The 27,915-nt window shown below is 32.4% G+C and overlaps 2 protein-coding genes across 3 annotated transcripts in view; both read right to left on the reverse strand.

Moving 5' to 3' along the window:
* Nucleotides 1-2,258: 2,258 nt before the first annotated feature.
* The window catches only part of LOC140450413 (band 7 protein AGAP004871), a 602,043-nt gene continuing 576,386 nt past the window's right edge, over nt 2,259-27,915 (reverse strand). For both annotated transcript variants that reach the window (XM_072544034.1, XM_072544033.1), the window contains exon 7: nt 2,259-2,761. In XM_072544034.1, coding sequence (XP_072400135.1) covers nt 2,648-2,761 — 114 coding nt within the window. In that variant the 3' untranslated portion in view covers nt 2,259-2,647. The remainder of the gene's footprint in view (nt 2,762-27,915) is intronic.
* Nucleotides 11,690-22,972, reverse strand: LOC140450412 (uncharacterized). The gene is made up of 2 exons (XM_072544031.1): nt 22,606-22,972; nt 11,690-22,546 (listed from the first exon to the last, which is right to left on the reverse strand). Exon 2 carries the CDS (start codon nt 21,846-21,848, stop codon nt 20,286-20,288), a length of 1,563 nt encoding a protein of 520 aa, XP_072400132.1. The 5' UTR covers nt 21,849-22,546; nt 22,606-22,972; the 3' UTR covers nt 11,690-20,285.

Consider the following 27,915-nt stretch of genomic DNA (forward strand, 5'->3'; position numbering starts at 1 on the left):
TATAATTAACTGACAATTTGGCTCTGGTGCGTTGAATTACGAACTTTGGCCTTGTTGGCTTGAAATGATATGACATCTTTTACGGTTGGTACTCCTAGGTCATTGTGCATGGTTGCATTGCTTACATACCAAGGGGCATTAAGCTATCATATGCAGTGTTTTGATTGGAAGGTCTGCAAAATTTTTGTATTTGAAGGCTTGCTACAGTCTAAGACTTCTACGCCGTAAGTCCACATTAGTTTTAGTATGACTTTGTAAAGCAGTATTTTGTTCTTCAATGACAGTTGTGACTTTCTGCTAAGTTATCAATTCAGTTTTTTTTATTTTATATTAAGCTGAGTTTTTTTGGCGTTAATGTGTTGGTTCCAGGCGAGCTTTTGTTCTTAATGCAATCTAAGATATTTCACAACGTCTTTAGCAGTAATAGAGGTATTGTTTAGACTAACAGTGGACAAGTACTTGCAGCTTTTCACATGCTATGTCTGAGTAACTAGGTAACTAGTGAATTAAGCTGCCAACTTTAAAGTGGATGATCAGTTGACAGAGATAATCTCCATAGATAGAGAAGTGAGACAAGGATGCATTCTGTCTCCAGTGCTATTTAACATGTCCTCGAAGCGTATCTTCAAGCGAGCACTGGTAAAACTACAGGAAGGCGTCTTAGATAATAGTGTGCGTCTAAACAACATGAGATCTGCTGACGACGCAGTAGTTTTTGCAGACAGCCTAGATGGTTTACAAGCATTAATGCTAAACATATCAGATATAGCTTGAGAATATGGGCTGGATCTCAATACGAACAAAACAAAGTAGATGGTAGTTAGTAAGCGCGAAATATTAAATACACATCTTTTGGTAAACCAACAGGCAATTGATAGAGTAAACAGCTACACATTTCTTTGTACTAACATAAACAGTCACTGGGACCATTCTACTGAAATAAAACAACGCATAGGGAAAGTAAGATCAGCGTTCGTAAAGATGAAGTCTCTTTTCAAAAATCACGATTTACCACTTAGTACCAAAATCTCTATCATCAGATGCTACGTATTTTCTACAATATTATACGAAGTAGAGTGATGGATGCTCTCTGAAGCTTCTTTGGGAAAGCTCAAGGCCTTCGAGATATGGTGTTACAGCCGCATCTTACGAATTTCATGGGTAAATCGGGTGGATTGTATTGAGGTCCTACGTAGATTGGCAAAGAATGCGATATCACTAACACAATCAAAGAACGCAAATTATAATATCTTGGCCATGTTATGAGAAATGAACAGAGATATGCCTTATTGCAACTCATTCTTCATGGCAAGGTATTTAAAAAGAGAGGACCAGGGAGAAGAAGAATATCTTGGCTTCAAAAACTAAGGAAGTGGTTCAATACGTCTACGACCAGACTATTGCGAATAGCTGCAAGTAAAGTTAGGATAGCTATGATAATCGCCAACATCCGGAAAAGATGGACACCGTAAGAAGAAGAAGATATCTGGGTCTTAGTTTGAAACTAAAACGGCTGTATCATCGTCAAAAGTCGCCACTGTGATGTCATCTGTAGTAAGACATACCTACTACAGATGACAGCAGTAAAAAATAGATACAGGAAGGGACCGAGGACACTTCCCTGAGGAACTCCGGATTGGATTGAGTAATAGGTTGAGAAATCATTATTGATTTTCACATGGAACGAACGTTCATTAATATAGGACTTTAGGATAAGGTGCATATCGCTAGGCAGTAAAGATTTTAATTTATATAGCAACACGTTGTGCCAGACATTATCAAAAGTCTGCTGAATATCAAAAAATACTGTTACACACATAGTCTTCTTTTTTTCTAAAATTTTCTTGATTTTATTTACTATTCTATGATACTGTTGGATTGTTGAATATTTTTGAAGAAAACCAAACTGATGTTCTACAAACTTTCTCGTTTAAACTTTAATTAAAATGCTTGTACTGCTACTTTTTCATACTATCCAGTATGGTTTCGCATATCTCTTACATCGTTGATATTTCAGTTCTAAAATCAGTTTACTATCCATTCTTTGTTGATATAGTTTCTCATTAAATATTTTCGTTGAGTCATCCTCTAATAAACTGAAAATAAAGAGGAAACATGGCAAAAGCTAATATATTTTTTTCTAAAATGGACAGTTTGGTACCAGTATGTCTATTTCAAATTATTAAAACAGCTCTTTTATAAATATAAACATACCAGCTTTTGCCGTAGAACTACAGAAATAAAAACTCAAATCACTGTTAAAATGAAAACATTTATTTCAGAAAATACATTTTACATATGACAAACCTACGCATATTTTTGAGTGAGTATTACAAGTGCTAAAACATTAAAAATTACTCTTACAGTGTAGATACTTAGTAAGTACATTTAAATATTTAAACTTCAATCTTTTTGTGCCTTAGAAACCTCAAAAGGTACAATATATATTTCTTAATTATACATGTGGTTGTTTTGAAAGTATTTTAAGGTGGAGGAGTGATAACAGTTTACTAATTGTAAGAGAAATAAATAGTGGTAACACTTTTCTAGTGAGACAAAATTCGTATAAACTTTCAACATATACTCTCCACCTTACTTTACTTAAATAAATTATTAAGATAATGATATATAACAATTTTTCCTCATCTTATATTAAGTTGTGTCCAGCAGCTTCCTTGGCTTTAACAAAATATGTTAACAAATCAATCGGCAGAGGAAAAACTATAGTTGAATTCTTCTCCGCTGATATAGTGTTCAGCGTCTACATAATCAATCAAAATAAAATTATTATTTTTAAAATTCAATTTTATAAAGCTAACGTAAAGCCATAAAGTTGTGAAGTTTTGAGAAGGTTTTAAAAACAAGCTATGTGTGCTTTTCGTAAGCCCCAGCTTTAAGCTCTAAAGCGATATTCTATGGCCATTATAAATATTATATTATGTTAAAAGTTTTCTTTTTCTGTAAAATGCAGTAATAAGCAAATTTTAAACATTTTATACAGCGTTGTAGCAAAAACAAATAAAATATTTATAATACATTTACAACGAATAAATGTTTTTGATAAAATTTTAGCGCGATAAAATTTTTAGATAAAACAAAGCGCTGTAACCAATGAAAGTTACACGCTAGGTAGTAAAGGAACTGTATAATAGGTTGATTATAAAAAGAAGAGTCATCTTATAAGCTGCTGAAGCCGAAATTTGAGAAAATGGTTTAGCTGCACAAACAAACAAACAAAATAGCTCTTTATATTAGCGGTAAATAATAGTTTTGTGATAAGATTTTGGCGCTTAGGACCTTAGATTTTTATAGAAATATCTACAAAGGATTGTTGTAACTACAATTTAAACATGTAGTTAAAAAAAAACAGAATACAAGATATTTCTACAAAAATAAGAACATGACTCACTATCATTAACACTATATAGATTCCACTTGGGCTATAAAGTTAAAATTATATTGCGTCCATGAGAGAATTTTATGGATAATGCAAGCTGTAAAGACAAGAACGAGAAAACTAGAAGCATTCACCGTATATCCTGGACCGAACATGTCACCAACACAGAGGTAATCCAAAGAATCGGAAAGGAGAAAGAAATCGTGAATACAATTAAACAAAGAAAGCTTGAATATCTAGGCCACATATTGAGACACGACAATTACCGTCTACTGCAATTGATTGTCCAGGGAAAAATAGACAGTAAGCGAGGGCCAGGCAGGAGAAGACACTCATGGCTCCAAAATCTGAGGAAGTGGTTCGGGCTCACATCGGTCGAACTATTCAGAAGCGCCGCAAATAAGATCAGAATTGAGATGTTAATAGCCAACGTTCGCAACGGACAGGGCACTTGAAGAAGAAGAAAGACAAAAATGAATGATTTTGAGTATTCATTAGTGAATTTTTGAAACCAGTACAGCATTATAAAGGGCGCGATATGTGAAACAACCTCCAAGTGCTTGCAACCCCAAACTCTTGTTTGTAATTTTTTATGGCACTTTTAAGGTGCAAAACAATGTTTTTGTGTATTTTTATTTCTATTGTATTAAATCAAAATTTTACCGTAAAATAAGTACAATGTTATAAAAGTAAATAAAAAAGCTTAATTTGAGCTATTGCTACATTAAATTTGACTCAGTGGTTTATAAAAAATTAACGATTGAAGGTCCAAAAATTTAAATTTTTCGCCATTTTTATTTTTGAAATAAATTTTGTGGCAAAAATCATTTTTTTATGCAAAAAGCATCATATTGTAGGTCGTTTAATTACAAATCCCATGAGACTACGTGTAATCCGATCGGTTTTAGAGATACGTTTAATACTCCAGTTCAGAGATGAAAATGCCACTGAGCCTATAAAAATTATACAAACCAAAACTGACATTTTCGGCAAAATTCAGTTTGTTCGTATGAGTTTTGGGGGTCAAATATTTGACGACTGGACATGTTTATAAAAATTCTTATAAAAATGTTTATAAATTTTGCAGAGCCAGAACTTTGTTTAAGATAAAGATCTAATTTTAAACGGATTCTCTTCTTAGTGGATTATATTTTTATGTAGAAATAAAAATATTTGTTTAAAAAATGTTTTAACCCCTTATTTATTGCGTTGAATTAGAGGCAACTTTTGCGTCATAAATTAATTAACCCGCAGTGGTCCCTATGCATGACACACATTTTTAAATTATTAATTCTTACAGACGACGTCAAGACACAAATTTAAAAGCGCAAAAACAGACATTTTTGGTCCTTCAATTGTTAATTTTGCATAAAATATTACGCTGAATTTAATGTAGCATAGCTCATATTAAAGATTTTTTATCTACTTCTATATTATTGTACTTATTTCACACTAAAATATTGATTTATGAAATAAAAATAATACAAAAACCATTTTTTGCAACTTAAAAGTGTCATACAAAAGTTATAATCAACAGTTTGGAGTTGGGCGCATTTGGAGTTTACTTCAGGCGTTGCCTTTCATAAAATTCTTATTTAACCTTTCTTAAGTTAGACACACGACAACCTGCAAAAAAAGAAGAATGCACAGTAACTCACTGCTATAAATTAATTAGAAGAGCTCTATGAAGATAGAAACAATCACTTGCTATAAAACTGGAAACTCTAAATCATGACTGTCATTAATAGTAGTTTACATTTTTAATTTTTAGAAAAGAAATAGTCACATATGTATTTGTCGTACATAAAAAGTTGGAAAATTAGGGAATGTTATTTTTAATGTTCACAAAATAAAAGTATTCTGATAGAAATCTAAATTACGCATTTTATATTTTATCAAAATTATTTATTAATGTATTTTATAGCTCATTATAAAACTTTATTTGCTTTTATACCTCTCTTTTATTATCCGTATAAAGAGTGTATTTATTACTGAAATTACAGAAAGAAAACAAAGGAAAATAATGGCATCAGCAAACTTAAGCAAAAATCCAAGCAGAAAATTTATTAGTTAAATTTTAAGGTTATTTTTTTTAAATATCCTTAAAACATTTACTAACATAAGTAAGTAAACTATGAAAATGTCCACTAATGGACTTTTTAACAATATAAAAACTATTATGCCAATAAGCACCAAAATATCACACGTTTTTAAAACAAACTGAAAAGTCAGAGGTTGATATGCAGGAAATAATTCAGTGTGTCCAGTACTGAAAATTCTCCATTGCACCAAGTGTCTAAATGACGAGGGACTAACACAGTGTGTCCTTTACTAAGTTAGTCTCTGTTAATTCATTATCTTTAATTAATTGTTTTCCAGTTTGTTTCGATAAAAATAGTTTTAATTAAAAAAATTGCAAGTAAACTATTAAATGTTTCTAGTCTTGCAGTGATAGAATAGTCAAAGAGAATACATAGATAAAGCCATTTGCAATAACGTATAGAGAGTATAATATTTAATTATTTAATATACTTGACATGATCCTATAATACTGTTTACATTTTTCTTTTGGATAGTAAGCAAAAGTTGTATGATTTATTATAAAAAAATATACAACTGATCACTTTCAGCAAAAACAACAGATTTATATTTCAACCTATCCCAATGTTTGCATATTCTAATCTGTCGTTACAATTACACAATTAGAAGAAATGTTTAATCAAAGCCTCGTTTAATCATCATTGATATTTTATTTTATAATTTATTTTCCGCTATAATAATTAAGGTAATAGGTACATGGATTATAAAATTGTGGCATACTAAATTTTTCTATTACTAGCCTGTATTTTCAATACTATGTAGTGTTTAAAAGACCCTTGTTCTTAAAAGACGTTTTTTCGTAATAAATTACGTGTGAGTGTTAGAACATACGTTTTTTTTTAAACCACTCCATTTAAGTATTAAGTATGCATAACCCCTCTTAAAATGTTATTGGTGTTTAGTTAAAAGCGTTCTCTAGTGTATTATTTTTTTATGGGAACAAGTATTTCGAAACAAAGTATACATCTCCTTCCCAAAAATTAATTACCTGAGGCCTAATTTATAAAAAGCCAAAATGCGATTTTAGTTGTTGGTTTCCAGTTGATATTTGAATGCCAATATTCATTCAGACGTACATATTTGTTAATTAGTTACCGTCTAGAAAAACTCATTATTTTGTGGTAAGTCGTTTACTGTTAATTATTAATAAATTGTGATAGTAAGATATTCTTTTTTGTCTATTTATAGAGTCCCACTTGCAATTCACTTTTTGCTGCTACTATTCACTCACGACCTCATTTTAAGGTTGCTAAGGGCAACCACCCTTAGCAATATTTTCCCCGAAGAGGTAAACATGATCGTATTTCAACATCTAGAGTGCCATCTATTTATCTCCAGGCCTATGGTCCTATCATCACAGGTCAACAAACTATTGTGAGTGAAATTTTTTTTGCTGTTAAGGACAGTAATTTTATCATTTTTTGTTGATAGTTTATGTTTAGTTTTGTTTTGACTATGTTACTAAATTATGTAACATTATAATTTTGTAACGGTAATTTAAGTAAAACGAAACAATGGCCAATGACATTTGTTCAGATTGTAGTCAAAAATTTATTTGATTTTCAATTTTTGTGAGAGATATTAAAGTTTTGATTAAAGTTTTTTTATTAATACCAATTTATGAGTATGAATAAACAATGTTTATTGCTATATAGAATGTATATGTGTATATATAGAAGTAAGATGGAAGCCTTTAGAATGTAAATCTACACATCATACCTGAATTACTTCGGTCATATAGCCAGAAAAACGGGCACTATGAAACTATTGGTACTAAAAGGAAAGATCGAGAGAAAGATCTCCAATATAATGGGTAAACAAAATGAAGGTGGTAAAATTTGTACACGAAGCTATCCATCTGAAACAGGATCGCAGCCAATGTAAGCAGCAACCTAACAATATTTAGAATATTACCACGCTCATGTATTGAGGAGAACAATCTCTTGGTCAGCAATTTTCCATCCACTCCTGAATGTAGGTCTCTCACAATAGCTTCCATCTTTCTCTATCTTGTGCCGATTTAATCCATTGTTTGCCTGCCACTGCTTTTATGCCATCTACTCATCTTTTTTAAGGTCTTCCTATGCTTCTTGTAGTCGTCCTTGATCTCCATTCTAGAATTCTCCGTGGCCACCTGTTGTCATTATATCGGGCTACGTGATCTGCCCAAAATTTGGAGAACAATAATATGTTGCTACTACATAATGCTTCTATATATTGCTTCCATATGTAAAACTTTTCCTTGGGTTTCCATATAGTGTTATCTTATTTGTGTTACTATTGATGAAATTTTTAATAAGTTAGGTACCTTTTGATTATTCTTGTCCTTTATTCTTTAGTTCTCCAGAGTTTTTTTATAGTATTGCAAAATTGTTTTAATAGTATTGCAAGATCCTTCCACATTTTGAGTGCATAGTGCATCGCTTTCTTGAGAATTATCTGGGGTTTTTATTCAATTTCTTAAACTTTATAAGGTATTGTTCAGCTTATCGCATTAAAATGACCCGAACCGCTAGTTAACTGCAATGATGTTACTATTTATTTATCCATTTCCTTATGACTTTCCTTGTATAGATGTTATGAAGTATTTATCAATTAATATTAAATTATGTAATATATAACTATATTTTTTCTTCGTCTTCATGTTTCTCATATAACATCCTATCCATATTTTTCGAATATAACTTAAATAAAACCTCTTATTAAGCTGACCATAATCTAATAACTGGCTAAAAACTATCTATTAACTTTGCAGCAGAACCAATTTCAGTTATCATCAGTAATCTCATCTCTATCATAGAAACGCGCAGAATTCTGAAACACTTTAGTGACTTAATCGTAGCCCTAACGTCCGGAACCTTTATCCGACCCTCTTCAGTGAACTTCTTATAGCTCCCGAAACACGAAATTACTAGTTAGCAACGTCTTTGTCTGCATTATATCCTCAATTGTGTACAAGTCTCACACAGTAAACGAAACAGTATACTTGTGGTCATGGGGTAGTTACTGAAAGAGCTTTTGTGGTTATGTATTTGCTAACGGAGAGGAAGGTTACATCAAATATAAATGAATAGTAAGTTATTTATAGTGGAAATTGTATTATCAATAAGATCGGAGATTACAAATTCTGCATTCATATATAGTTTATAAAGTTAGAGAAAATAAAAAAACTAATGATTTATTATGATATCTTTATTCCTAAAGAAGTTATTAATGCGCCTTATAAATATTTTATATTTATCGAAATAAAAATTTGATTCTTCTTTGTTCCTCCAGCTGGTTGTATAGATTAGCGTCTTTTAAAAATCTTATTTCATTCTTTGATGTTTCTAAATATTGCATTTCATCCTTTTTTTCTACGTTTCTGAATATCTGTTCTCAATTAACGAGTATTTCGAATTTATTTTGATACTACTCCTTAGTCTACTAATTTTTGCCGCCATTTGACAATTTTGTTTAAAACCTCTTCTAGAATTTTTCATTTTCACTGATTTTAGTTCTTATGTCCTTGATACATTCAACGCAACTTCTTCTTTCAAAGTTTCTTTCTATTCGAATTATTTTTGTATTCTAACTATAAAAATATACATATATAACTATAACAAAAAGAAATCAAAATAGGGAGTTAACAATTTGAAGAAGTTTAACTAAAAATAATACAGAAAAAATAGAGAAATATTTTAAATACCTTAGCAGAAGTAGAAGTGATAATGAGCAAAATCAGATAAATAATGCCAAAAATTAAACAATAACTATGGGCAGCGAATAAAGCTTATTTTGCAACTTAAAGATTACTAAAAACCAAGATATTGACTAAGAAAATTAAACTGAAGATATCTTGAATGGGTTGCCTGTGTGAGTCCATTTTAAATTAGGTAAAAGTAAAAACAACTGTCTTCTACAGCTGGCCCCATTTCTTGCATCCTAATTTCCAGCGTTTTCTGTCGAAGCTATCTTCAGTTTTTATAGCTCTGATGCTCATTGCATCTTCGACATCTTGTCTCCATGACCGTCTTGGTCTACCTCGTCTTCTTACAATGGGCTGAGTCAATTTTTCAATTTTTTTGGCCATATATTTTCAGGAATTCTCTACAGGTGTCCATACCAGGTTAGTCTTTTGGCTTCTATGTTATTGCTCCACTCATCAGAGACGAAAATGCCACTGAATCTCTAAAAATCATATGAACAAGCTGATGTTTGTCAAAAATGTCAATTGTAGGATGCTAAAAAAGATGCAAAAAAATCGATTTATAAAGAAACTGTACACCGTAGAACAAAATGTTTCAAATAAAAAACGTAGCTGAGATAATTTTAAATAAAAATGTTTACAAGCATTTTTGTGTAGAATGAACTGTTCTCTTAAAAACAACGCTTGAAGCAACCGTCGATTTTGCATATCAGTTACGCCCGCCAAATCAATGTTTATTAAAATTTGTATCGGGCCCACGGTAAAAACTCGATATCTTTTGAATTAAGTGACCTATCGGCAAAAATCAAGATGCGTTTTAAAGGTAAAAATTGCAGCATTTGTATCCAGTTTCTATATTTTGTCGCAAATAAACTCAGATTTTATACAGGTGTTAAATAAAAAACGTAGCGCGATTTTTGCCATTTTTTGTGATTCTTACGAAATAAATATCTATCCATTTCTTCTTCTTCTGGTAGTTCCTTCTTCTATGGGAGGTTGGCTATCATCACAGATATCCGTACCTTATTGGCGACTGCTCTAAAAAGATCTACTGAGCTGCAACTATACCACTCTCTTAGGTTTCTCAGCCAGGAAATTCTTCGTGTTCCTATGGATCTTTTACCCTTGATTTTACCTTGCATTATGAGCCTTAATATCTCATATTTCGCACCTCTGGCCTAAATATTCCAGCTTTCTTGTTTTGATGTGCTTTACGACCTCGTAATCCTTTTGTAGCCTTCTTAACACTTCTGCATTTGTAACTCGTTGGGTTCATGGTATTTTCAAAATCCTCAATATCCCTTTCATTGACTAGCAGATATATTTTTTTGATTACTAGAACCCTCCCTTAAAAACCTATGGCATGAAATTTTAGTTTTAATTTTTTACAACAAATGTAAGGCATTTGAAATATGCTTAAAAACGCTAGATTTAAACTTACACACAACAAACGATCTAAAACATTTAAAACTTTTTTGTTTCACTGAGGGTGGCAGCACACACAAAGAGCAAAACTGTTTTAGTCAAAAACGTTTTTGACTAAACGAGTCTGATGCTGATGTTTCCATATAAATAAAATGAGCTGACGCACACTGATTAGTCGTGTGTCTAAAGCATGTTTAGGCTCATTTAGTTTCAGTCAGTCTATTTGATGTTGATTACCGGATCGTCGTTTTGTGTCGAAACATTTCAATGTACGCAGGCGCAACGTGTTTTTGGAATTCCCTTCTCGAAACCGCTTGAGTAGTCAATAAGAAGCACATGTGGAAACAGCGATATTTTGCTTGTTTATATTGTGTGTATGCACCCAAAATTGTCTTTTATTTTGCGTTTTTTCGCCCTGTAGGAGGAACAACTGCCAGAAAACTAGTGCAATTTCGTCGTTATTTGTCGACATCTTTAATAAACTGATGGCAGTATGGTTTGTGCAAACATTTTGTTTCTCTTGAAAACAAAATGTTTCTTGTGGAAACAAAAACGTTTTCGTTTCAAACAAAAACGTTTTTGACTAAAACAGTTTTGCTCTTTCTGTGTGCGGCCACCCTTATTACACTAGTATGTTTTTCAAAAGAACAAAACTTCTACAATAAAATACAGGCAGATGTCATTTTTGCTCGTCGAAAAAAAAAACAGAAAAATGTAGACCCGAGAACATACTTCCCAGTTTTGTACTGAATGCTATAAAAGCCAACAATAAATTAAAAATTGTATCGTAAGTTTAAAATAAAAGATTTTTGTTTTATATTTAAGTTCTACTTATTTTTTTTGTTAATATTAAGACCAAAACTATGTATACGGTTGATTGTACCGTGCGCGGGTTACAACGTAAGTTTTTGGTGCGTGTAATTCCGGGATAAATAGTTTGTTTGCTTATTATATTTATTTGTTTGTTTGTCATAATTTGTTGCTTTTACATGAAATTAAATATGTTGGGGGCCTCACTTAATATATATATATATATATATATATATATATATATATATATATATATATATATATATATATATATATATATATATATATACCGGTATTTAGGGTATTTGGGGGGCCACGCCCTTCCGGTAGGGATCTATGGAGGAGTATCACCGAGATTTGCCGCAGATTTGTTTTAGAATTTTAAACTACTGCGTTACCCTTTTTTATTTTTTTGTACACCGAGCCAGGTCTTGAACCGACATCCACTTAACCATTCGACAGTAAAGCGAATGAGAATTGGTTGCCTGACCCGCTTGGCTATCTGACCGACCGACCGCCGCGTTTAATAATATTGTTATATTTAAATATGTTTATCTCATTTCTTACCGTTGTAAGTGCATACTTAGCTTAAATTCTTTCCTACCCAGTATATAAAGGCTATTCTCTAGCTGTTTTATTGTTTGTTTTTTTACTGCTGTACTTTTCTAGGTTTTAACATTGTACCGTACTTTTAAGTACATGCACCTTAATTTCTTTATTTCTTCTTTGATTAATAATTTCTTCAAGTCTTTTTTGCAAAGAGGAAATTGATAACGACAAATTAGAATATGTCTAACTATGTGATATATATACAAATCTAAATCTATCTAAATGCGTTTTGAAATAAAAAAAAATGTTTACCTGTTGTCACCAGTTTAATTTTCAATAAACATTAAGATCGTTTTAACTTTGTATTTTTTTATATATAATATCATAAGAGAGAAAATTTTGCCGGCAATATTTTCGACCGGTATGAAAGTTTGTTGCCTGGCAATTTTCGCGAATTAAATTTTGACAGTAAAATCACAAGAGGTCAGTCGAGTGATTTCGTCAAAATTTCATAAGAGACTATGTTTCACTAGACTATTTTTAATTGATAAAACGTCGTAGCAACGTCACGTTACCTACTCACAAAACTCTTTTATGTCCATGATTTCTTAGCGACAAAATTATGACAGATCTGTCACGAAGGTCTCTGGTAATTCTATTGTTGTCAGTTTGACAAACGTCATTGAGGCGTAATCAATTTTGAACAGATATAATGAATCCAGACAAAAAATCAAGATTTGGATGTCAGTTAGGTGAAGAAATTAAAAAATTGGTTTCATAAAATGTCTCATTGAACATGCGGAGGTCCAGAAGCTCTATTTGGACCCAATTTTCGGAGTTCCTAGGGGTGAAATTTTGCGCTTGCAAGATGTACTACCATAACGGAACTAGCACAAATTCTCAAGAATTATTCTTTAACATGAAAAAAGGCAATAGCGAAGACTATAAAGAGTCGTCTGTAAAGTCAATGTGAAACACTACAGCAAAAATGGCACAAGAAAAGTATTTTAAGGAGTACGGCTTAAAAATCAACCCTTTCATAGATATATCTTTCAAATGTGCAAGATTGGCCAGAGATACCAAGCGCAGGCAGCTTCAAAGTGTTCAAGAAAAAAGAAAACTCAGTTCAAAACGACGAGGAAATCCCCGATAGAGCACAAAAAGGTTTTTCCCTTTGCTTATTTGAGCAAAGCATTTGATAGGAGAGGTAATAAGGTCGTAAACTGCAAGATTCACTTTTTCCAGAATAAATTTAATGTTATGGAAGAATTTATGGGCTGAATTGAATACAACAGCATTTTTTCCAAAACAAATCAAGGCGGTTAAAAAATTTTTTCAAGCAGCAAATGGCTGGTAACAAATTCATCAAACTAAAATTTATACACATTTGAAATTAATGGAAAAAAGGAGACCAAAGATTTTGTCAGACAGACTCTTTCTTACCGTTCACCCCAACTGGAAGGATGAATCTTGGTTCAAAAACTATCCACTTGGAATCATCACCGTATCTAAGTGCACAAAAATGTCAACTGAAAAAATTGGAATGAACACAAAAAAGCATAAAATAACAAACCTTTTTCATCAATCTTCAGATGTGTTAGCCTTGTTCAAGCAAAGTGTTTCTAAAGAGTAGTTAATTGAATTAACGGGTGACCTAAATGCAAGTTCTCTAAACCATATATGGTTTAGAGATATACAAAAGCAGAAAATCTCATTTCACAGAGGTATGAGAATGAGAAAAGCAGTAAATGATTCAGTGCTTCTTCTGATATTTCTTTATAAACTGTTTTTATATTCACGCAAAAATTTGATCAGGAGGATTCTTTAAAATGACGTTATAAAGCTGAATGACATGATATTTCTATTTACTGATTTTCCTTTATCGTTGTCAAGCTGATGATATTTGAAACATTTGCATTGAAAGTGAAAGAATCAACTACCCAATTTTTATTTGTATCGGAAAAGAAGACCACACACCTCGAAGATTATTTCTTCTTTTACTTGCGTTGGCAATATTTCTCCACCAGACGGTTTCATACACGCTACCAGTGTAGGAAAATGATTGTAGTTTTTTTTAATTAAACAATTAATCCAACGGTCAAGTTTTTTATGATAGTTTCAATTTTATCTCCAATTTGGAAGATGTTATCACTTCCTTGTAGAATTAAGTTCAGCTTGTTAAGGGCACTGAAGATATCAGCAAAATATGCCACCATTGTAAAGATACGTTTTTACTGATGCAACTGTTGCGATCATCGTTGAGCGATCGTCGCTGAGCAATGATCGGTAAGCAATGATCGCAAGCGGAGTGTTTTTACTGAAGCGATGATTTTATTAGTGAGTTGTTAGTTGTCTAGATAACAAGTGGTTTTGTTGCAGCGATGAGCGTATGTAAAAGAGAACAATTATTGTTAAAATTCCTGCTAGCAGAAGGAATAGAGGACAAAGAAATGTTAAATGTTCCAAGTTGATCGAAAATCTCAGAAGAACAAATGAAGCTGGATCTTCGAGTTCCCAAATGCTACAGGTCAATTATACACAAAATCATGCTTTGGTAGAAAAGAATGGGCAAACTACTATAGCTTATAATATTTGTACATTTAATATTGCTAACAAACAAATAAAGATTATGTTTCGTTGGTATGGTGCATTAATTGTCTCGTGAAATAGTCTTGTCGAATATCATTCGAGAGAAAATTATTTACCGGCAAAATTTTCTTCTGGTTTTATTTAAGTTTGTTGCCTTTTGACAATTTTCTCTTATAAAAGTTTGACAAAATCACTCGACTGACGTCTCGTGATTTAACTGTCAAAATTTAATTCGCGAAAATTGCCAGGCAACAAACTTTCATACCAGTCAAAAATATTGCCGGCAAAATTTTCTCTCTTATGATATTATATAAGCGTGGATAGTTTTTGAAGAAAGATCCTTCCTTCCAGTTGCGGTGAACGGCAAAAAAGATCACCTTTCTCAAGAAAAACTGTCTGATACAATCTTTGGTCCCCTTTTTTCATTAATTTTAAAAATAATCTAACGGCATAAATTTTTGTTTGGTTTGATGAATTTCTTTCCATGTTGTTTACCAAACTTTTCAAACCGCCTTGAATTGTATGGGAAAAAATGCTGTTGTATTCAATTTGGTCCGTAAATTCTCCCATAACGTCAAATTCCTTCTGAAAAAAGTGAATCTTGCAGTTTACGGCCTCATTGCCTCTCCAAGCAAGTTCAGATAAGGAAACGTGAAAAAATTTTTGGTGTGCTCCATCGGGGGTTTCCTCGTCGTAGTTTTTAATGATTTTTAATAGTTCTTCGGTGAATATTGCTTTTGAACTAAGTTTTATTTTTTCTTGAACACTTTAAAGCTGCCTCCGCTTGGTTTTTCTGGCCAATCTTGCACATTTGAAAGATATATCTGTAAAAGGGTCGATTTTTATGCCATACTCCGTAAAATATTTGTCTTGTGCCTTTTTGCTGTAGTATTCCACGTTAACTTTATAGTCTTCGCCATTACCATTTTCATAATAATGGCATATTCGTCGAGGATTTGTAATAGTTTCGTTATGGTAGTACATCTTTCAAGCGTAAAATCTTTCACCCTTAGAAATACCGAAAATTTTATCTAAATAGAGCTTCTATAACTATGCGTGTTCAATGAGACATTTTTCGAAACCAATTTTTTGATTTCTTCACCTGACTGGCATGCAAATCTTGATTTTTCGTCTGGATTCAATATATCTGTCCAAAATTGGTTACGCCTCAATGACGTTTGTCAAACCAGACACCTTCGTGACGGATCTGTCATAATTTTTTCGCTGAGAAATTACGGGCAAGAAGAAGTTTTGTCAGCAGGAAACGTAACGTTGCTATGACGTTTTATCAGTTAAAAATAGCCTAGTGAAATAGTCAAACAAATTAAATTGTTTAAACCATTGAAATATTGATAATCAAATATGTTTTAAATTTGTTTCCAAAGAAACTTTTATTTTGTCACTAATATATATTAAATATTATACTAATCCATACCATATCTGCAGAATTGCCTTAAATATGTTAAATATTTAACATTTCCTCAATATTCGTTGTATTGATGCAGTATAAAAGGATGCTACTGGGTTGCTTAATACTCAGTGTACTTAATCTTACATTTTGTTGCTGTGTACGCTCTATAAGCTCTAAAATATGTTGATATGGTTTTATTTTCCGTTAGTGCGTTACAGTTAGGTGAGAGGTGAATCCATAAAATACTATATAAATAGAAATCGTTTGATATCGTGAGAAGTAGAGAAAAAAACCCCTATGGATGCAGTGAGAGAAGTGAAATTTGTAAAAGATGCTAAATTAATAACAATAACATTATAAAAACAGATAAATTAATTAACAATTTAAGCATTTATATTTAATAATAAATTTCAGTATTAGTATCATATGAAGAATAAGTAGTTTTCACAACCATGAAACATTAAATAAAAGATACTAAATGACACCTTTTGAAAGAAATCAGCAAAGAAGCAAACTTGTGCCACTTTGCTTATTTGACCGCAGCTTCTGATTCTGTGTATATTATTCTCTTCTTGAAATTAAAACAGTTACTATTAAGAGATGTAACCAGTCTTAAACATTTTTAAATAATAAAAAAATAAGATAACTAAAATTTTATACATAAAACTATAATAAAGACGAATTTTAATCACAATTTGTCTGAATAATAAGAAAGTACTTATTATTCCTTTCTTTTAATTTTCATTGTCTTAGTTTTTAGTTTAGGGTTTTGAATATTTACGTAAATTTATGTGTTTATTATTTTCCTTTTAAATATTAACTACAATCAGCACAGACCAACTAGAGCTTTAACTGTAAAATTAATGCATTTTTAAACTGCTGCTTGGTAAATTTATTCTTTTTACAAGTTTTTTTTATATAATCTGGCTTCTCTAGAGTCTTGATTCCTTCCGTTTCTAATCCATGAAAGAGCGTCACCGACACGTAAATCATCATCGCTTACCGTACTACTTATCCATCGATAGTCTCGATCCACTCGCGAGTTTCAATTTAAAGCTAAAAATTTTATAGCAATTTGTTTGAATTTTTAATTTTTTTTGACTTGAGAGTAGCTTGTACCATGAAATTAACACACTACTTCAAACGGCAGTCACAACTTTATTTGAAAATTAATATATTTTTGGCATATTTTAACTAAATATTGTAATTGTTTATAAAAAATTAGTTTATTAATCAAATAATTAACTACTAACTTCTACTGTCTATTACTGTAATAGTCACTATCAGATCTCATTATTTACCATAGTACCCATTGCTTTAGTTGTGCTCTTTTCTCATAATTTCTTAGGTCTTCTTTTCTTCCTACGATTTGGTGGTAGTCATTTCATAGTCAGTATGATTAATTTGAGTTAGAACAGAGACTGTAATATGACCAAAGCTAACTAATCTAGCTCTAGAAGTCTTCAAAACTACAAATTACTCAACAAATTTAGCAATCTCTCGACAATATCTTCTACTTTCGTATGCTGCATCAACATCCGCAAATCCCTTTAATCCCGTTCATTCCCTTATTACCACAATGCCGTCTTCTTCCATTAACAATATCCAACACCTTATCATAAAACCTATACCTCAATTAATTTCTCTAATACTTAAAAGTATTGACCTCCTTCAGACTAGATCATTCCTACTACCTTTACTTCCCCCTTGGCTAAAAATCTTCGTTCAATAGACACCTCACTCACCACCTTTACCAAACATGAATCTTCTAACATTCTTATAAAAAAAGCATTTTTAGAAATTACATAAAAAAATCATATGATTTAATTTTCTATGTCAATGTTTTTAAAACTATTACTGGTGTTGACTGTGCAGTAAACACTAAACGCGAACTTGTAAGATCATCTCGGTTACCCATAACATGCAGCGTTTACATAGATGAACTATATAGTTTTCGGTTGGCTTTTAAGTGCATCTCCCATCAAAACAGACATCTATTCATTCATCTATTTTCACTGACCATCCATTCGTTCAAAACATTCATGACATATACCAAAATCTCTTTGCTCACGATGTAACAGTCTCTCTTACATGGCTGCCTTCTCATACTGGAATTACTGGAAATGAAGCAGCAGATTATTTAGCTAAAGAAGCTACCGACCATAATACTGGAGTCATCCCAATTCAACTAGCTTACGATTTTAAACTAAATTTCAAGAAGTCAGTAGAGAATATTTGGCAAAACTCTTCATAGCAAAAGAGCAAAACAACTCTTCACGAACTCCACCGTTTATTGATCATCTCTCTCTGGACTTCCTAACTAAAAGAGAAGCATCCACTTTTAGAAGACTCCGAATCAACCACACCAAACTTACCGATGGTTACTTTCATAAGGTTGTGGCGGATGGTGGTTTCCTGTGGTATCATCCATCATAGCATGTTTATAAGAAGACTATCATAAGCCTTTCATAGTTCCGCAAACTATGAAAGGGTGAGTTTCAATAAGAATATTTAATGTTTTTCAATTAATTGTTTTACTCAAAAAAGGTTGTCCTAATTAGATCTTTCCACCATTTCCATTTCCACCATAAATTAAAAAAAGAAGCAGGTTGGTTTTCATAAACGATGGTGGCAATGAGTTTCGTACCGTACGATATTTTGATTTTTACATCAGGTATCAAGTTGGGAGATTTTTATGATAGCATGAAGGCAAAAAATTACAGAAATTATCTAAGGAGTGGTAAATCCCCAAGCTGCCTATAGGATCTATTGTTTTCACTGATCACGCTTTACACCATAATGTACAAACTAATAAAACACCTGTCAGTAATGCTAAAAAAGCAAATATATTATAATGTTTGACAAAAAATATATACCATTTGTATCAAAAATGTTAAAATCACAACTGTATGAAATCTTCAACGACACAGACAAGATTATATTCAATATATATTTAACAAGTTACTGCAAAAGTGTACACATATTTTCTTAAAACTTACACCATATCACGCAGATTTAAACCCCAAATAAAAAATTGAATTGCAAACCAAACTGTCGGTTTTACATGAGGAACTACAGAAGTCTTTAGGGAACAGGAATTCGCCAAAATAACTGTAGATAACTACTGGAAGAAAGTCTGTAAACGTATTGTCACTAACTCTAAAATAAATACTTGGTAAATGAACGTCTCATTGATGTAATTACTGAAGAGTTAAAAACATATAATCTATTAATAATTTTAATCCGTTTTATCTATTTTGTACATATCATAAATAATTTGACCTATTATAAATGAAAGTATTCTTTGAAACGCCACTGCTTCGTTAGATTAGACAATACTCTTTCGAGAAATTCTCGCCACTACATTTGAAACTAGCTGTATGTATTGTAGATCTAATTATTAATTTTCATGTAATCTGTTTATATTCTCCCAATCTCATTATTAATTAACAGCATAATTTTGATCTACAAAGTAATGGCTGAATATTTTGTAAAGTCTTATAAAGAATTAAGCTCGATACGAACTCTAGTTTATAGATTTAAAACTTTTATTCGAAAAGTGGATGCCGAACTTTTGTAAAGTAGTTTAATAACCAGTTGCTAGTTTTGATTTGTTTTATTTTGTTAAAAGTTCTTTCACAGAATGTTATATATCAAGAAAATTATTAGAAAACTTATTTTAAATAAAATAAAATATGAATTATCCGCTATAAAATTAAATAAATGATTTGTAAGTTAAATCAAATATTGATAAAGACGAATATTATATCGCTACCTTCCGGAAAGACCGACACAACTGGATTATTGCCACTTTTCAGTAGAGCCGATTAAAGAATCCAGAATTTTATTTTATTTTGTTTTTTGTATATTTTTTAACAATGGTATAAAAGTTTAATTATTATTGGAAAAGAACATATATTATGTGTATTTCACTAATTGTATCATTTTTAGTTTATAAGGATTGGCAGGAAAATAGCTAAATGTGACGGTCTTTCCCAAAAAATATTATGTTCTTTTTAAGTTATACCTACTGAAGTAATAAAAATACTTAGTCTATATTTAGTAAAAAACGTTTAATATTTTAAATAAAGTACAAACATTCTGTTATCACAAAGATAGCAACTCATAGTTCAGTACCACATAAGATCTATATTACTATTACTACTTAAGAAAACTAATAAATCAACCTAAACTTAATTGTAATTCTTACTACGTGAACCAAAAAATAAAGTTAAACAATAATAAAAATCAAACTCATTTAAATGACACAAAAAAAAACTTAAACGGTAAATATATTCGAAAAAAATGTGATCTAATTAAAGGTTTAAATAGAAAGTGTGGTAGAAACTTGGGATTATATTTTTTTCCATTAGTGATATAATTCCCTGCTTCTTTTTATCAGATATTTCAAGTTTCCTATTGTATAATTTTTTAAAGGGTAAATTCTGCAAATTCCAATTTGATCTTCTACAAAGCATATTAATGTTCAAAAAATTATCTTCTGCGTAGGATATTTTACAAAAGAAATTGGCAGGTGTGTCTTTTCTGACCTCAAATACCTTAATATCAGAGATTTTTACGTTTTCCCCATTTGAAGTCTTATAAATTTCTTTCATGCCCATGCTAGTTGTTAAATCTTTAATGTCCAGAAAATCATCATGGCTAAACTCGTGAACCTTGTAAGGTTGGCCTGTTTTTTTCGCTTGTCGGATAAGTGTAATGTACTGTTCTGGTACATAAATAGCTGCAGCCTTTTTGTATCGTATTATTTGTCGCTCTATTACCGAATGAACGTTATCAGCATCATTTTGAGTGTGGCCTCTTATTAAATATTTATGTGTGATAACGTTTATGTTGCTCAATGTGTGTACAGCAAATGAATATAGACCGAAAAGAAATCTGTTTTTGTTCTGCCCTGTGCAATTATCAGTATAGAAAATAATATCTATCATTTTTGAGTCGTTGATACCTTTTTGATTTATTTCATTTAAAAAATGCCATATACAAGATCCAATCTCATTTGCACCTCTTTTAGCTTCCCCCTCGTGCCAAACGTAACACGACACTTCTTTGTCAGGGAAACTGGCAAAAGTTAAATTATACGTATTCAGTTTCGAAATATAGTAGAAGGAGGATGCATTGCCAGTGGGACATGGTAAGGTAGCTTGAAAATAAAAAGTTACTATGTACTTTCCAGTTTTTTTATCGTTTTCCCTTTCTATTCTTGAAAGATCTTTTTCCTGCAAGTGGGTCTCATACCTGTGTCTTATCAACTCTTTAGCTTGTTCAGAAGCGTTTCGAAACTCTAAGCATAGATCACATTGATCTTTTTTTGGAAAATAAAAATCTATATTAAACTGCTTTGTAAATACATCGTAGTATGTACGGTATGTAGCACATTGTACTTTTTTATTTTCACATAATTCTTTATAATCCCTGTACAATTCGGCTATTGTCCTCGTTCCCTCTATATATTCTTTTTGGGTCCGTGCACGGCAGTAGTGGCTCTCAACCCGGGGTATTGATTGAATGTGAACCATTATTGCTTGCAAAATATCATGGTCCCTAGTTTTGTGTTTTTTGTGTTTTCCTCTTGCTTCGTTTGCAATAATACCGTGAGTTTGTTTTTGCTTTTGTTTTTCAGATACTGTTCTTATAGTCCTTGAAGTGATTCCTAAGGTAGACATAAAAAAAGTTTTACAAACACGGTGTTTCCTTTCAAGTACATGAAAATAATACGCATTATTTAGACTGCGTTTAGCATTACTGTACTTTGATTTTGCTACGGGACTCAATGATGATGCAATAAAATCCCTTTGCCTTTGTAGATCTGCTACGTTCCAATATTCGTTAAAAATTACTAGTCGTTGTTCTTCCATGATTTTTTCCTTACGTTTTGCCTACATTTTTCAGTACAAGGTTGTAACACTTTTTTTGCATCTCTAGTTATTTGTGTTTTTATTTTAGTTCCATCTGCCAGTTTGGAAATTTTTACTGATGTGTAACTTTTTCCACTGTTTCTTAAGCGTCGAGTCACATTTTTTTTCCAGTTGGCCTCATTAAATGTTCTCTTTCTTCCTCTTTGTTTTGTTGAATCATCCTCTTTTTGTTTTTCGAGTAATACTGTTTGATCTTCTTTCCTATTAACCACCAGTTTTGCTGTGTCGTTTTCATCACCCGAATCGGAAGAATCTGACGCGACGTCTGCGCTTACATCATATTCTGGATCAATATCTGATTTTCCTGAGCCAAATGGTTCAGAACTACTGGAGTGGCTGCTAACACTGGATGAACTTAAAACACTGGATGAACTCGAAGAACGGGAACAATCATGATTTGACGGCTGGGTAACAACAGGTACACTGGACGTTGAAGGATTTGTAACTGAAATGTACATAAAATTGAATAACACAAAAATAAAACAATATACCTTGACATTCAACCATCTGATTGTCTTCTATTTCGATGAGATTTGTTTCACATTTTGAAGCGGTTATTACATCTTTCTCATTATGGTTCGATGTCCGAGATACACTAGACGGAAATAAATCGTACTGATTTACGTTATATTCATTATCTGGAAAATATAAAAATATTCTTTAAAGTAGTATTTTAAAGGACACAGGAGTATTTTACCTTGTAATGTGGATAATTCGGTATAAGTTTTTTCTGATGTTTCTCCCATGGTTCTGTTCTCTGTTGTATTTAAAGATGATACTACACATGATTCCAAGATAGCTTGTTGTTCTGCATCAGCTTTATTAACATCTTGGATACATTCTAAAAAATATATTTTTGTGTACAAGGCACAATAGGAATAAAAAATATAAACTACAATACCTTTTAAACTAAGGTGATCTTCTGATTCCTTTAAAAATTTTTGAATTGCCCCATTGGCTTATCAATGTTATGAATTTCTACATTTTTCTTTGTAAGCTTCATTATCAGTGAATTTCTGTTTTGCTTAGTTTCCATTGTATGTCTGAAAGGAAAAAAAACTTAATTTAAATTCACAAAGTATTTCCAGAAATGGAAATTTCTGGAAATTTCTAACAAATGTTAATGTATATTAACATGTATATTAAAATATATGAAAATATTTCTAACAAATGTTAATGTTTATTCAAGAAAGAACGTTCTAACTCGAAATCTGATATTTAGCAGACCTTACATCTAACTCTTTATTTCAGGAAAAAACGTCTCAATCATAATAATTCAAAAATTGTAACACAAGAAACCTAAATAATATTTAGTTTTTACAAGCCAAACCGTAATTTTTTAAATTATGATCATTATCTCTGAAATTACGATACATTAAAATATTCACAATTACCTTGAAGACAGGCGTAACTTAAAATGTGACGATGTTACTTGTAACTTTAAAAAACTATCTACTTACCTTTGCCCAGACAACTGGCACAAATAAAAGATGACGATATTTCTTGAAATAGTTAATAAACACAGACGACACCTCTTATATCAAGACGTTCTTGACTGAAAAACAAACCGGATCGCTGCAATTACAACGTCGTGACTGAAGTGAGTCAGTCTTGAATGGTAATGGAGGGGAAATTCAGAACAGTGACAATTCGTAACAGTGGCGCCGTGTGATTATTTTTTGGACTATGGTTGTGACGATTTTTTTTGGAATAGATTGAGAAATTCTGTGTTCAAAACTGTAACAAAACGAAAAACAGATATTTCAGAGTTGCGACGGTCTTTCCGGAAAGTAGCGATATTGTGGAATCAACTAAACAGCTCTTAATATTAAGAAGGTTGGCTAAAAGCGTACATGAGATTTTAATCAATTTCACTTTATTAAGTTTGAAAATTAATTCAAACATCAATCATCAATACGTTTTTTGTAAGTGTACATTTACAATCCACTATTAAACAATACACAGAGTAATTAGTAAATGTAATAATAATAATGAATTGATTTGCGTACGGTCCAGCATAGCTGGTTAATGGTAGCTAATATAATTTACTTATTATTTGGCTGTGGTGCATCGATTTACGAATTTTGGCTTTGATGGCGTCTACTGATCTGACATATGATACGCATTGATTTTGATTGGAAAGTTCGCAAAATTTTTGTGTTTAGAGGCTTGCTATTGCCCCAGAGTTCTACGCTGTAAGGATATATTGGTTTTAGTATGATTTTGTAAAGCAGTATTTTGTTCTCCAATAACATTGTGACTTTCTGCCAAGTAACCAATTCATTTGTTTAAATTTTATATTAAGCTGAGTTTTCTTGGTGTTAATGTGTTTCCAGGTGAGCTTTCGGTCCAAATGCAACACAAAATATTTCACTACGCCTACGTAATATTGGAAAATGGCTTAACTGTAGCATTCTATTGTAGATAATAGTACGCATGACAACTGCCTTAATAGATGTTTTAGGATTCTCTCATCGATTAAATCGTATCCCGGGTCTTTATGAGAGTTGGTACTGATTAATATTCTGCGAACCTGGAATAAGGAAAATGCTTTTATTTGAGGAGATAGATAGTTAGCAGGTTGATCTAGATATTCGCTAATCATATCATCATATATGCTTTGACCTAAATTTAGATTCATCATCATCCAGCTTCAAGAGTCCACTGCTCAACATGGGCCTCTTCCTCATGTTTCCAACCCCGTCTATCTTGCGCCGCTCTCATCCAGTTTATATTGAGTCTTCTTAAATCGCCAGTCCATCTCGTAGGTGGTCAACCGACGTTCCTCTTGTCTTCCCTTGGCCCCCATTCCAATAACCTCTTTGTCCATCGCCCATCTGCCATTCTGGCTATGTGCCCATCTCCATTTTAGTCTGGCTATATTCTCGATGATGTCAGTCACTCCGGTTCTTCTCCTGATGTCTTCGTTGGTTATTCTGTCTCTCAGAGTTATTCCTAACATGGACCGCTCCATTCTTCTCTGCGTGACTCTCAGTTTGGCAGCTGCTGCTTTTGTTAAGGTAAGTGTTTCTGCTCCGTACGTCAAGACTGGGAGGACGCACTGATCAAATACCTTTCTATTCAGTTTTCCAAATGCTGCCCACCCAAGGCCGATTCTTCTCTTCAGTTCATGAGTCTGGTTATTTCTGCCAATCATAATTTCATGTCCCAGGTATTTATATCTATCTTCGAGTTCTATTTCTTTTCCACCAATACTGATGTTCTGGTTGGTTACCAAATTGGTCATGATTTTTGTTTTCGAGATATTTATATTTAAACCTACACTTTCTGTAGCCACAATGAGTTCCTTTACCATCTCTCTTGCCATACCTAGATCTTCAGCTATTATAAGTATATCATCGGCGAAACGTAAGTTGTTTAGATATTTTCCATCTATATTTATTCCCTTTGTCATCCAATCCAAATTCTTAAAAGCATGTTCTAGCACCGTATTAAAAAGTTTAGGTGACATTGTGTCTCCTTGTCTAACCCCCCGTTCTATTTTTATGCGATTACTGTTAGTATGTAATCTGACAGTGGTTGTTGCCTGCAGGTATATTTTGTTTAATAATTTAATATATCTATAATCTAAATTTAGATTATATTTTATAAATATTTTACTTACTTTACTTTATCGTGTCCGGACATGTCATTTATAAAATTTCGGCCCAGTATCAGGCTACGTCGGTCCCATTTTTGTTGGTGAGCCACAAATCTTCAAGGGTACATCGATGAGGACAGTTTCTGCATGTAAGATGTTTCATATTCTGTGTTTCTCCACAATCACAGTTTACATTATCTTGCTCTATTTTTCCTAATTTTTTCGTGTTTGATTTTACTGGAGCGACCCTTCGTTCTTATCATATTTATAGTTTTTCAAGTTTTAAAGTCTAGGAACTGGCCAGTCCATTTAACCTGGGGAAGAGGAAAATACTCAGACGGTTCATCCTGCACTCATCCAAGGAAGCTTTTCCTAGATTTTAGTCACTTTCGTGGTGTTCGAGCTTTGTATAGGACATGCCGCTCTTCCGCGATCTGTCTAATTTTCACTATGTGCTCTGCAACGCCTGTGCGTGGTGAAGGTTCTGCAAAACCCGCTGTTTTATATAGATTTGTGAGTGGCGTTGATTTCATGCACCCCGTTACTATCCTGCATGTCTCATTTAGTGCAGTATCTTTGGTGTAAGCAGATCTGCCCCAAACGGGGCACCCATATTCAGCAGTTGAGAAACATAGTGCCTGTGCCGTTGTTCTTAAAACGGCAGAAAGCGCAGACTTGGGTTTTAGAGGGATTCGGTTTCAGGGACTTATGCAGGTAGTACGCTGTCATTGTTTTTAAGGCAGTTGCGAGTTTCTCCTCCACTTCTTCAAAACTATTTCCTTGAGCACATATTGCAAGATTGTCAGCATAGAGGAAGTGCTTGGTTTTGATCGGCGTAGCTTGGCCGTTTGTGTATATATTGAAGAGCATTGGTGCTAAAACACTTTCCTGTAGAGTGCCGTTTTTTTTAACTTTCCACTTACTTACTTTACCCTCCAAGACAACGAAAAAACGTCTGTTTTGCAGTAAGAAATATACGACCTTACCCAGATGGTGGTGATTGAGAGAGTCGTATAATTTGCGGAGCAATGTTTTGTGCATTACTGTGTCATAGGCTCCTGTCAAATCTATAAAAGCAGCCTCTGATATAAGTTTTTCTTCAAAGCCGTCTTGAATGTGTTCTGTTAGTGCGGGGACTTGACGGGTGCAAGATTTGCCGGGTCTGAATCGTACTTGTTATGGAATGAGGTACTTGTAGACATTTTTTCTATTCTGGCGAGTATGAATCACTCGTATAGCTTAAAAAAGTGACACAACAGCAAAATAGGTCTATACCTACTGATATTTTCTGGGTCCTTTACTGGTTTTAACAAGGCTATTACTTTAAATTCTCTTCAAGATTTTGGAATTTCGCAGGCTTTGCAGCACGTGTTATAAAGTTGCAAGATCCAGTTTTTTGCTCCTTGGTCTAGATGCTTCATCGGTTTACTAAAGGACTCTAAATATTCTGCAAATACATGAGCATTTTCATTATTAGTCTGCGCCCAATTTCTATCAGGTTTTTTTGTTGGAGGAATTCGTAGTGTCGATTTGTTGAATTTGTTGATTCATCAGTGATCATCTGAAGAGAGAGTGTTAATATAGAAATTGGAGGTGTCATTAGGAGCTTAATTTAGCTGGTGTGTTAGTCTATTTAGCTGTGCCTTATCGAGTGGATATCAAAATTTTTGCCAATTTGTATGCACTCACCTTTTTTCGGTTAGAATTTGTTTGATATGTAATGGCACATTGTTATCTTAAGGATTACCGTTTTTACTTATAGAAGTAGATTTCTAAGCAGCGTTTTGTATTACAGCCGTTAGCATTTGTACTGCTAATTCATGCTAATGAGCTTATTTTATTCGGTGATCTAACGTTGTATTCTGGATATTGATATGTTTAAATTGTTCCCAGTTTCCCACACTCTATTTTGAATGCGTATTAGGTTAACCTTTAAAAATTGCAAAATCTAGAAGATCCGGAATTTTGTTGTTATCTACTGGCCAGTATGTTAGTTGTCCTATGTATAAGAAAAATGAATTGTCTGTGATAATCGATATAGATTTCTACCTTTCGTTGTATCGTAGTTAGTTGTGATCTCTATAGAGTATTTTTGGCATTCCAATCGAAAGCTACCAAGAAGTGCGATTAAGCATTTGGAAGAAGATGTCGTATTCTTCAACTGGGATATTATGTCTAGAAGGTGAATAAATAGCTGCTGCAAGACTTATATATCTAGCATTTTGTACCAGTACTTATTATCGTGATTTTCCAACATTTTCAGTACTTTATTACTGAATATATGATTTTTTTATGGGTCGTTTCAATTATCGTGCTTGAACTTTCTATTGAATGAGCTATTACAGAAATTGTTAAAATAAATACAAAGATTAAATAAAAGAAAATTACACAATAATAAAAGTGTTT

This window comes from Diabrotica undecimpunctata, chromosome 9 (genome assembly GCF_040954645.1).
Source record: "Diabrotica undecimpunctata isolate CICGRU chromosome 9, icDiaUnde3, whole genome shotgun sequence".
Taxonomy (NCBI): Eukaryota; Metazoa; Arthropoda; class Insecta; order Coleoptera; family Chrysomelidae; genus Diabrotica; species Diabrotica undecimpunctata.